The sequence below is a fragment of the Anguilla anguilla genome, chromosome 1 (assembly GCF_013347855.1).
Source record: "Anguilla anguilla isolate fAngAng1 chromosome 1, fAngAng1.pri, whole genome shotgun sequence".
In the NCBI taxonomy this organism is placed as follows: domain Eukaryota; kingdom Metazoa; phylum Chordata; class Actinopteri; order Anguilliformes; family Anguillidae; genus Anguilla; species Anguilla anguilla.
This window is the reverse complement of record NC_049201.1, coordinates 40,733,602-40,746,175: the sequence shown is the minus strand read 5'-3', so window position 1 is coordinate 40,746,175 and position 12,574 is coordinate 40,733,602. Positions and strand designations below refer to the sequence as shown.

General features: G+C 41.5%; 1 protein-coding gene across 7 annotated transcripts in view; it reads right to left on the bottom strand.

Annotated features, from left to right (window-relative positions):
- Positions 1 to 12,574, bottom strand: part of evla (Enah/Vasp-like a) — a 75,049-nt gene that overhangs the window by 15,134 nt on the left and 47,341 nt on the right. The window contains exon 1 of one of the 7 annotated variants that reach the window (XM_035435442.1): positions 10,875 to 11,047. The exons of the other annotated variants lie outside the window; for them this stretch is intronic. Within the exon in view, the coding sequence (XP_035291333.1) occupies positions 10,875 to 10,941 (67 nt within the window). The 5' untranslated portion in view covers positions 10,942 to 11,047. Of the gene's footprint in view, positions 1 to 10,874; positions 11,048 to 12,574 lie in introns of those variants that run through there. 7 annotated transcript variants of the gene reach the window in all.

Here is a 12,574-nt window from a genome sequence, read left to right as displayed (position 1 = left end):
GGTGTGCATCCACATGAAGCCACACTGCCTGACATAGAAGCTTGTTACATCACCTCTGCATGCTCCAGTTACAGGCTTTGTCCTTTTGTAGCCCAAGACTAATTGGAACCTCACGTAACCTTCCAATGTCATGATAAGCAAGGCTTGATTAACCCCTCATCCTTCGTTTATGATTACAGAAGCAGGTCTTGAGTAACCCCCCCCCCTTCAGATGTCACAAGGACTCAAGGAGGTAATGATGCTCTGGCAGTGCACACTCACTCCAGGGGACAGGGCTTTTCAAACATACAAGTACAAATAGACAGCCTTTTTTATAAACAAAAAAAAAAAGGTATGTAGTTGTATGTAGTGAAGGTATGTAGTTGTATGTAGTAAAGTCGTATGCTCCTTTCTCTAGTGACATTTGACTGTATGAATGCAATATGCTTTTTGGAATTGGTGCCCTCATATTTGGTGAAAAGTGGCCTTCCCCAAATGAAAAGCCTGAACTTATATGTTTCGGAGTATCTTAACATCACCGTCTCCTGTAATATGGACAGCAGTTTGAATATATTTGCCCAGGTTGATCCAGGGGTATTTCATCCCCTTACATATTGTTGAGGATGTCATAAATCTTTTATATTATGAGATAACAGATTACCTGGCTAATGACCTGTTTTTCAGATGTTTGTGTCTCACTCAGTATGTGTGCTTCTGCTTACTCGGAGCAGTCTTATTCATTTAAGCGCCAGTAAAATCACACTAATCATATTCAGATAGTATGTATTTATTTTCAAAGAAAACATGAAAAAACATTTGCACCTTGGTATTACCCACAACATAATAAAGTAGACACAAAATGTCTATATCACCGTGTTTAGAGGGGTGCTGGCTGCTGCCGAAGACATGGATAGCACACTGAGCTCATGGTCTCCAGCAAAGCCAAAGGCATTAATCGCATTCATATTGAACCTTCAGGCAGTGACATCCTTCTGTAGCACACGCTAACGCACAGCACTGCACTGTTACACACATCCTTAGAGGGCGAAAAGAAATTATATTTTCTGTCAACAATGCATACATCAAATGAATAAAAATTAAATGCCACCAAAAGTTGAACTATATAATTATATAAAACTCCATATATAATCCATATAAACACTTAAAATACATACCAAACTGGCCTTTAAAATAATTGTGTTGTTCATATAGGAGACAGGTACAGTATATGACAATCTAAGCTTAAGTGTGTGATCAGATGAGCCATGTACACTCCAAGCAGCTGCCTTCAGAAGGTTTCTAGATGCTGCTACCAGCAAACACCCTTCTACTGTATTGATTTTTAGAAGGAATTGCTCTTGTGTCTTTCAGTGCATGAACAAAAAGGCAACATAATTACAGGTTAAAGGAATGTAACCAAATGATAAAAGGAGACTAAACAAAACCTATGGCCCAAAACACATTTTAATGGTCACAGTGTGCCTAGTTATCGTAGCTAAAGTGCTATTCTGTAAATATAAAAAAATGGCTTTAATATGAACACTCAAAGAACAAAAATGGCTTGTATATAAATGATGTGCATATTGATCTTCAGTGTTCCTCAAGCAGACCATTAACAGCTTTCAAAATGTATTTATACCAGCCATTTTCTATATGTCCTCCTATCCTCGTGTGAGGTCCTCCTTAATTCCACTAAATCCTGTCACATACTGTGGCTCATTAAAGTCTCATATCACACCAAGGTTGCTCTCTTTGTGCTTTATAATGGGGACATGACAGACCATCCTGATCAAACAAAGCAGATGTTCTGCTGCAGTGTTGTTTTCCTCGACAAAAATGATGACAACATTTTTTGTTGTCAACATAAAAAATATATGACAACTAAGGCTTGAGATTAATACCTGTCACTGGCAAAATGCACACATAATTCGGCAGTGGCAGTGGCGTTTAACTCATTCGTTCTTACTAGCCTCTTTGGCCAGTGACCTGTAGGCAGCATTTTCTATGAAAAAGTAAATATTGTAGTTTACAAAAAACATCTGAAATAGTTCAATCTATCCGTGGTGATACTACATGATACTACCAACTCCCATGAACACTGTGTGGACACTGTGTGCTCATCCCATTGGTCCTGCTCTTCACCCTCTCACTCTCGCTTCTCCTCAGTGGGAGAAGGTGAACTCGGCCGAAGTCAAACATTCAACCACGGCACTGTATACAATATTCCTAAATACCTTTTCTACTTACGGCTTCCAAGTGTTTGTTTAGTGACACCCTACCACAGTATAGATTCTCCAGTTCTGAATGGAAAATATGGCAGTGACAATAATTGCAGCACCACGCATAGAAAACAACAATGGTTTGGTAAAGTAGTATGAACTTGGTAAAGTAGTATGAACTGACCACAGACAGTTCTGTGACATGAACAGATGGATGTCCATGATTTCAAAATTGCCTTAGTTTAATTAGAGCTGCAAAAAAAAAAAAAAAAAAAAAAAAGAAGAAATTGGGCTTGTCACAGTGTTTGGTTTAACTGGTGGCATATGGTGCGTAACCCAAAATAGGTGTTTCAATTGGCACACTGCTGAGTGGTACTTTGAAATTGCAATTTAAAAATAAGGTCAAAGTAAAAAATAAATAAAAGTGCATCAACAGAGCTTCAACATTGATGCCATTAAATTAATATTAGCACATTATATTCATATAATGCTCAATACCATCAGGTATTGCCAGTTCTCCTCAGCTGCCAGTAGGCAAGTAATAAAATAACTCTATTTGCAATGCAAAACTGCATGTTTTCTCGACATTATGTAAAATTGTGGATACATGTACTCTTCTCTACACTGACACTTGGAGAATATTCATGGCAAAGATCACACGCTTACTCTGGTTGGATAGCTGTAATGACTTCTGTGCAAATAAAATGTTATGCCCAAACAAATTCATGCTGTTACATTGTCCAATTAGCTATATTTATTTAAATCAACAAAGTCTAATCAACAAAATATATGAGTTTTTGAATAAAATTAATTTATGTTTTATATTAATTTTTAATGTCTTCAAAAAAGTAAAGCTGTTTTGTGACAGGACATTCACACTGCAGCTGGACATTGCTGTATGCACATTTGAAGCAGTGTTCACTCTAAAAGGGACATGCACTGTCACAACTGATGTGTTGTCACAAACACTGAGTATGTTACACAGTATTTTATAGTCATGGCATTTACTGTAGGCAGGGCATTAAATGTGGCAAAAGATTTAATTATGACTAAAATGTGACTAAAATACTTGGTTCTTTACGTCAACTAAAATAAACATGATTTAGTCATTTTTGTCTTGACTAAAATTAATGAAGAAGGCATGACTAAAATATGACAAAAACTAAAATGCATTTTAGTCAAAAGACTGAGACCATAGCTAAATCAAAAACTGGTGGCAAAAACAACACTGTTCTGCTGCTCCATATACATTTTTTGTTCTTCCCTAATTAACGCTGCATGGCAGAGAAACAGCAGGCGTTTAAACTTCAACATAACTGGGCCTGTGGAAACCACAATGGGAACATCCACGTGTGCCTTCATCCTCTGCTCAGATCCTGTTTAATGGTCTGCTGATAAAGGCACAAAAGGTCATACAGTGCTGCTTGAAAGTATGTGAACCCCTTGTGCAATTATAGATTTTTAAAATTAGAACCAGTCTTTTTTATCTGACATAACAGGTTCATACAGTGTTTACCCATTTACCAAACTCCATATGTTGGTTTCTGGTCACAATAAAACCGCTATGTTAGGCGAAAACCCGGCACTGCCTACCACTGAAAGAACCGTATCTCAACATTCAAGCATGGTGGTGGGAATGTCAAGATCTGGGGCTGCTGTTCCACCTCTGGACCTGGATGACTCCACATCATTAAAGAACCAAGAATTCTGAGGTATACCAGGAGATTCTTGAACAGAACGTCATGCCATCAGTCAAGGAGCTAAAGTTGGGCCGAAAATGGGACTTCCAACAAGACAACGGCCCAAGCATTCAAGCAAGTCAACCAAAAAAAGGCTCAGGCAAAAGAAGTTGTGTTTTGACTTAGCCTAGTCAAAGTCCTGACCTAAATCCAATTGAGATGCTGTGGTAGGACCTGAAGTGGACAGTTCATGCCAGACACCCCACAAACCTCACTCAATTGGCTGAGTTCTGTAAGAAGTAGTGGGCAAATAGGACATGATCACTCCAAGTTATCATAGCTAATGGAGGTGCCACAAGCTATTGACTGAAGGGGTTCACCAAGCCATATTTTTGCATGCATCAATTCAGCGTTTTTGTTAAAAAACGACTTTTGTTAAACAAACAATGAAAATATATCATATTATTTTGTTTGTGTCCTTTATTTTGAATGTCTTTATTGCAAATTTGGGCTGAGATAAAGATTTTATAAGCATCACTGTATGCACATGCAAAAGCAAGAGACTTCCTGCATCACTCTGCATGCAGACAACAACTTTCTGTAGAAACACGTGCAGTCTCTCCATCAGTCTGCAGAGAACAGCACTTCCTATAGAAACACATGCATTTCCTCCATCAGTCTGCAGAGAACAGCTCTTCCTACAGAAACACATGCATTTCCTCCATCAGTCTGCAGAGAACAGCTCTTCCTACAGAAACACATGCATTTCCTCCATCAATCTGCAGAGAACAGCTCTTCCTACAGAAACACATGCATTTCCTCCATCAGTCTGCAGAGAACAGCTCTTCCTACAGAAACACATGCTTCCCAAAGGAATGGAGGAAAGAATGATGTCATTTAATTGGCATATCCAATAGAAAACATAAAATTTCACACCATATCCATATCTGTTAATGTGGTTCAGCAACATAGCCATCATCAGGTGGGAGTTCACTTGTTTCATTGAGGTTATTAATTACAATAAATTCTCAGTAGAGGGAAAACACTTAATATGTTTAAGATTATTAGGCAGGCTTGATGGTGGTCAAATGGCCAACAGGGGTTGTTGGTTTGTGATGAGATGTGGGGATTTGATACTAGACCATGGATAGAGTAAGTCACCTAGTAAACAAATTCGCCAATCAGAACGAGGCTCAGCAGAATTCTCAAATAAATGTATGAGGACCCAAGCAGGTAATAATCATATTCCATATGATGCCTATTGGAATACTCTGAAAACATACTATGAAAAAGTAGCAGTTGTGGTAGTATGCAAATACATTTCAACATGGCGCAAGCATTTCTGAGGCAGAAACAGGTCATGTGTGTCTTGCACATACATTTATTTGACATTATTTAATTATTTTAAAACACTAACAAACACTACAGTAGCTGTATACACACACACAATGGTAAGCATTTCTAGTATGAAAAGGGTGAAATAAGCAGAGACAACCCTTTCCTCAAGGACAATCAAAATTTTTGAAACAAGAACAGAATCCTATAAAGAAACACCCAGTGAATACTTTTATGAGAAGTAGAAATCTAAGCAGAAAAGCTTTCTGTCCCCTAACATTCAGCTTCACTGAAATACAGGAACGAGATCTGGCACTCACATCAGACACCAGAATCATACTATACACTTTCTTCCTCTACCTCTAATCAAACTATCCTCTTCTCTACCTCCAGAATCTCATAACTCTCTCCTATCCTCAATCTCTTATCTCGGCACATATGCTATTATGTCATAAACCAATAACCTACTGCTAAAGTGCACATGCACTTACTTAAACATGGATTATACACAAAGAAATTACCCAACTTGCAATACTTACTGTAAATATTATTGCAAAAAAAATTTTTTACAGACAATTGAAAAAAAGCACTTACTAACTACAAGTTATACTGATATATACACTTGTATATCAGTCACATTTGGTGAGTGGCCCTACCTTCTGAATTATTCACATTCATCTTACAACCTTTAAAGAGTTCAGTACTAGCAACTGCCTGGACTATTGTACAATAAATTATTTCTGGAAGAACTGTCTAAATTTGCCTTCCTGTTGTACAGCCCCTCCCTACCTGGACCAGTTTCCTGGTCTCTGGATAATCTCCTGATAGCTTCACAGTGATATCCCTGTGGCAGAGGAGAACGCGGTGTGCTGTGACCTCCCTGTCTTAGGCAGTGCACGCAGTGCTGTACCTACAGGCCATTCGGCAGTAGAAGTAACGGCTGAAGGTGCAGACGCAGAAGCACTGGCAGACCCAGTCCCCGCTGACCATAGCGCGGCAGGGGCTTCCTCCTCTCCGCCTCCTCGCTCGCCTCAAACACCCGCCACCCTGCCTCAGGATTGGGTTCCACATCTCACCTGTACTCAGTGTGAGATTGGGTTCCCCCTCTCACCTGTCTGTAACCCACACTGCACCAGCAGGAGAGCGCTGCTTCCTCAATATTTAATGGCAGGCCCATCTGAGCGAGCAGCTTGAGTCTGTGCTCCTCAGCTGGCCGTTCTTTCTCTCTCTCACGATCTGACAAAGGATTATTGGGGGTTCTGCCTGCATTTGAGGACAGCAAGAGAGTTTCTGGGGGGAAAATCTTTCTGGTTACTGTGATCCAGAACTTGCACCAAGCCACCAGCAGGAGCTTCCTCCTTCAGTGCCATCACTATACAACAGCTTCCTCCTGCACTATCATCACTATACAGCAGCTTCCTCCCGCACTATCATCACTATACAGCAGCTTCCTACTGCACTATCATCACTGTACAACAGCTTCCTCCTGCACTATCATCACTATACAGCAGCTTCCTCCTGCACTATCATCACTATACAGCAGCTTCCTCCTGCACTACCATCACTATACAGCAGCTTCCTCATGCAGTATCATCAAGCAGCTTCCTCCTGCACTGCCATCACTATACAGCAGCTTCCTCCTGCACTAACATCACTATACAGCAGCTTCCTACTGCACTATCATCACTGTACAACAGCTTCCTCCTGCAGTATCATCACTATACAGCAGCTTCCTCCTGCACTACCATCACTATATAGCAACTTCCTCCTGCACTACCATCACTATACAGCAGCTTCCTCCTGCAGTATCATCACTATACAGCAGCTTCCTCCTGCACTATCATCACTATACAGCAGCTTCCTCCTGCACTACCATCACTATACAGCAGCTTCCTCCTGCACTATTGTCAACTGAATGCAAAAGGAGGCAAGATAACACAAACACAGAAGAAAGAGAGAGATGCAAGACATAGATAGCAAGAGAGAGAGAGAGAGAGAGAGAGAGAAGGGGGGGGATAAGTGAAAAGATTACTTGGACTGGAGGCTGTAAATAAGTAGGCCTTCTGACTGATAGACCCTTATGTCAGCTTCAGGCAGAAATTAATCAGACATACTCATTCAGATTTCACTCCAGCGTTTGCATAGCAACATAAATACCAATTTACCCGTCCAACAGACTAGGATGCCAGCAGTGCGTGGCATGTGTGCTGACAGACGTCTCAGCTTATTACACATGCAGTTCACAGCCAGATGGCGGCTCCCACTGAGTGCCCTTAGCTCCCACTGAGTGCTTTTTATTATGAATAGCACTTTATTAACAGCTGAAACTGTCTATAATGACCAAGGCATCAAGTGCCTGTTTAGAACACAATTTTTTTTTCCTATTGCTTGAACACATTTTTTAAACTTTAAGCACCTTTTTCAAGACTCTAGAGGTAACAAAGCATTCCATATTAAGTAAACCAAAACTGTTTAACAAATTTGAATTGTATGTTGCTAACATCGAAGCATTGCTAGCCAGCAAATGGCTGGCTCACAAGAAACTGATTGTTTTCAGCACTGATGTGGCCATTGCTATAGGAGACATGCCCTCCATGGATTGCCATTGTATTGTCAACAACAAATGATCAGTTTTGTCTGGTATAAAAAAATAATTAAATATGGTTTGAAACTTGCGATACTATAAAGTTCTGACTAGTTTCTGGGTGACTAGCATTGTTAGCATCGAGTGACTATCTTGTTTCTTTTAAGACTCCTATCAATGTTGCTAACGCTTATATAATCCCTGGGTAAACCTAAAGAAATAGATCTACACTCTGCGTATTTACCTACTGTTCGCGTTGCTGATTCCCTCTGGGAGAAATGTCATCCAGAATGGGACTTCTTTGATATATTGTGGTTGTTGGTTTCCATTACCTGTTTGCTGATTCCCCTGACAGATATTTGTGGTGCTTACAGCTGCTAATACATAAATTGTGTCTAACATTTGAGATATCATGATCACATAGTTAAGTTTGTATCACTGCTCCTACAGTAACTGTAACTATTGCCCTGTTCTGATTTGGTGCATACTGGAAATGACATTAAGACGACTGTTGAGAGGCATATTTTATATACTGGAAAAAAAAACATGTTTTCAATATACAAAAATGGCCAGTGACTCACACACCTTTGATAAGTCATGAATTCAAACTCGCAAAATCTAGGCCAGCCATTAAAAGTATTGATATCAAAATGAGGCCAAGTTACAAGAAACAATATTGCCTATCTTTGCTCACACAAATTAAACAAGCTGTATTCCAAATCAATGCTACCCAATGTTTCCTAAATTATTTCAAGTAACATAAACCTGTGTTCATGACTGATGCCAACAATGCTTGTTCAGCCCCAGTTTCCGTACTAAATTCCATCTTCTCTGCCAAAGAGGAGGGCTGCTTCCATTGCTCCTCTTTTCAGCTCCTAAAGTTCCCATGTCCACACTCAAAAATCATGACGATCGTCATCTGCTTCTTTGAACACTAAACTAGCCTCAATACCAAGAGCATCTATCAAGCGAAAAACATTGGCATCTAAATATCCTGCATGTGCTGTTAACATTTGCTACTTTTGCTGCTATTATTATTATTATTGTTATTATTATTATTATTCATAATAAATAATAATAACAACAACAACAACAACAACAACAACAACAACAACAACAACAACAACAACAACAACAACAACAACAACAACAACAACAACAACAACAACAACAACAACAACAACAACAAATAAATCAATAAGCTCCAGGAGGTGCTGGGTAGCAGGTCTGCAGTTGTTAACTGGGATATAGATTTGGACTTCCTGATCTTCAGGAAACAGCAGGCGCTCTGTTGTGCACACAATTTTCTGTCACTATCACATAATGTTAGCATGGGCAACATCTGATGCAGGACCACGGCTTGTGTTCCATCTCTCTGCTGGAGAGATTTTGGTAGGATGTTCCTGATTCATTCAGGAAACGGCAGGTACTCTGCTGTACAGTAGTTTAGTAGGGGAGATACATCATGCTCCCAGTTAGATAGGGTAATGAACGCCAGTGCGTATACTGTAGTAACTGAAGCAGATCAATTCAGCACAAAACCAAAAAATGCACTTGCATATTCATTAAAATATTAAACAATCTAAATCCATGAGTTGTCCTGACTGAAAAGAGTGACACGCATGGAAGTTCGGTCAGGAAACACTAACCAATGGTTGGCCTCACTAATCACAAACTCACGTGTTTCCACAATCATCCAATCACATACACACAACACATTTTCTCATAACCACCCAATCACATGTGCACATAACCAATGGGGTGCCTTTTTAAACCAACAGTCAGATCTCTCTAGTGCTGCTTATCACCTGCGCTGCTTTGCATGCTTCACTTGCTACTGCACAGAATTGCGCTCACCCTCCGCCATCCCAGCTACCACCTGTTGTTTGAATCTACATCTAGGTACCAGGGGCTTTCTGGTATTCCTCCAGTTTAGTAGAGGCGACTCATTGTGCTTCCTGTTACTGTAGATATGGTAGTGCACACTGGTATGTGCACTGTAGTACCTGAAGTACCTGATCCAGTACCAGCTGCAATCCAAAAAATTTACTCACATATTCAGTAAAATATTTGATATAAATATGTGAGTTGTCCTGACTGAAATCGGGTTTAAAAACATTTAGCACTTTATTTTTCGAGTAAAAATGTATTTATTTAAAAAAAAAACAACTTCCTAGAATACAAATTTATAACTTTCAAGGCACTTCACTACACCACAGATTAATGCCAATGCCTTCTTGCTTGTAGTACTGGGGAGGGAGGGTAATTGGCCTTATCATCCATGGAAGATGGATTTCAGCTATCACCTCACCTTATGGTGCAAGAGCAACATCCCAAATTGGGAAATGAAAAGCTGCTGCAAACATTTTCCACTACAGAAGAGAGGCTTACATTCATTGTCACTATCCCCACCCCCCTGAGAGCAGGAAAGAGTACCATCACTTGTCATGAATGAAGGCATAAGAATGCTGTCTGAAGAGTATTGCATTGACTGCATTCTCCCTATTCCAGCTGAATTAGCATCTATGGCTGCTGTGGTGAGGGGGGTCTGGAGAGGAGTCAGCTGTTTTCACCACCAAATGGTGGACTAAGATGTCAGGGTTACAAAGAAATGTAATGGGTCAGACTAATGACTGAACCCTGTCTGATGACACACAGGCAACCGCTGAGGTGTGGGGGTCATGGCTGTTGCCACGGCAACACCCCCGAGGTGTGGGATCAGAGCCATTGTCACAACAAAGCAGAGCAAAGAGGTGTGCAAATGGCATCTGGGGGTTTAGATCAAGGGAGGGGGATTCTGGGTCTCGAAAAGCAGGACCCTGGATCATTCTGTACATATACCCATTTGTCTGTGAATACCCATGATTTCCAAATATGAACCTTAGCACAAACACATCCACAGGCGCAAAAACACAAGCTAAAACACAAAAAAGGCAAACTGTATACAGCACATTATAAAGCTATTACCATGCTCATCCTTTCTATAGGTCCATAGACTCACAACACAAAAGCTGCCAAATCCAGCAGGATGTTCCAGAACCTCACTCCCCATTGCCCATCTGGACCTAAGCTACTCACTGCTGAGCCTGATGACCGCAGAGCTGACCCGTCTGAGCTGACCCGGCGAGGGCTCCTGGCCCGGCATGGCGAGACGGCTCCTCCCCACCTCTGACTGACTGAGCGAGCGAACAGAGCCAGCAGCCCGTAAAGCGACAGCAGCAAAGGATCCAGTGAAGGGTGAGCGAGGACCTCAGCGCAAGAGGGGGACGCGCTTTGCCTCTACTGCAGAAGAAGCTCCGCGGCCAAAACCCACACCCCACCCCCACCCACCCAGCCCATGTGGGAATGTGCGGCCCCGTGCGTATTCTGGCTGGGCCTCGGACCAATAAGGAGCCTTGGTGACAGAATGGGCTGACACCAGACCCACATAAACATTAAAAGTAGCAGCAGACTGAAACCAGAGAGGCCCAAGTGTCATCTGTCATGTCAGGAGGAAGCTGGACTGGGCACAGAGGTCTCACACACTCAGCCTATGGCCGCTGGGATACTGCTGTGTAGAGCCACACAGTCTGCAGTGCTATTTCTTGAAGGGCTGTGTGACAGTGTGAACCAGCACACTGAGTGAGATGGTGAAACATCAGTTCACTTGGGGCCAGTGGGGATTTTGTTTGGACTGTTCCTTAACTGACATAACTGACAGACAGAGATAAACAGAGCAGTGGCTCTGTTGAGTACAGATAATGTAGAATGCCAACCAAGACTAAAACCTAACTATTTCCTGATATCTCATTATGCTTAATTTATGCATGCATTCATATGTCCATGCATATGTGCTTGTGTGTATGTATAGATATGTGTGTGGTTGTGTTTGTGGTGCTTGTGTGTGTGCATGTGTGTGTTTGTGTGTGTGAGTGTGTGTATGTATTTGTGTGTGTGTGTGTGTGTGTGTGTGTCTGTTATATGAGCCATGAGTGTAACGGTAAGAAGCACATGTGCTCTATAGAATGCCACACCCAAGAACAAAATAAACACCTCATGATGAGCCAGAAGGTGAGAGACCTACAGTAGATCTGTGGAGGGGGGTGGCATCATGGCTCACTGCACACAGGAACATTCCCACCTGCCTGCTGCCACTGGCACCTGAGCTGTCTGAATACACCACCTTTTATTAAAACACCTGTGAGGTTTAACAGCACACCCAAAGGAGCACTTCTTTAATTAAGACCAAGCACACAGTAAAGAAACACTCCCCTTGTATTAATAAGTGATGAGCCCCAGGCCTCTTGGAGTATGTGCCTCTCTGCCTATGCTGAAGAGATGGAAGTGGCTGTGGGGGGGGGGGGGGGGGGAGGGTGGAGTACATGGCACCGGGGCTTGAATTTCTGCATGAATTTTATTTCATCCATACAATTTCTGCACATCTGTACATTATCTTTGATTACGACTGAACGCCGAGTGCAAATCTGTCATACAAAGGGAGTACAGCTTCACCACTGAGACTTTAATACTGACACAGGAGGTCCACTAGAGGGAGGTACAGGTCAGTTCTCATCCCACAAGCATTGCACATGAGGAGGCTTGACATAGTAGAGTCGCTACATATGGACCAGGTGTTCGTTGGTGGATACTCAGCTAGAGATGTAAATTGACAGGACTTATAGCCCATAAGGAGTATTGGTACAGTATGCTCCCTGATTAGAGTCTGGGTCTTTTTTTGCCTGTAAGTATCTTAGTCCTCCACCACCATGATAGAGACTCTATTTCAAGTCACAAGTTGA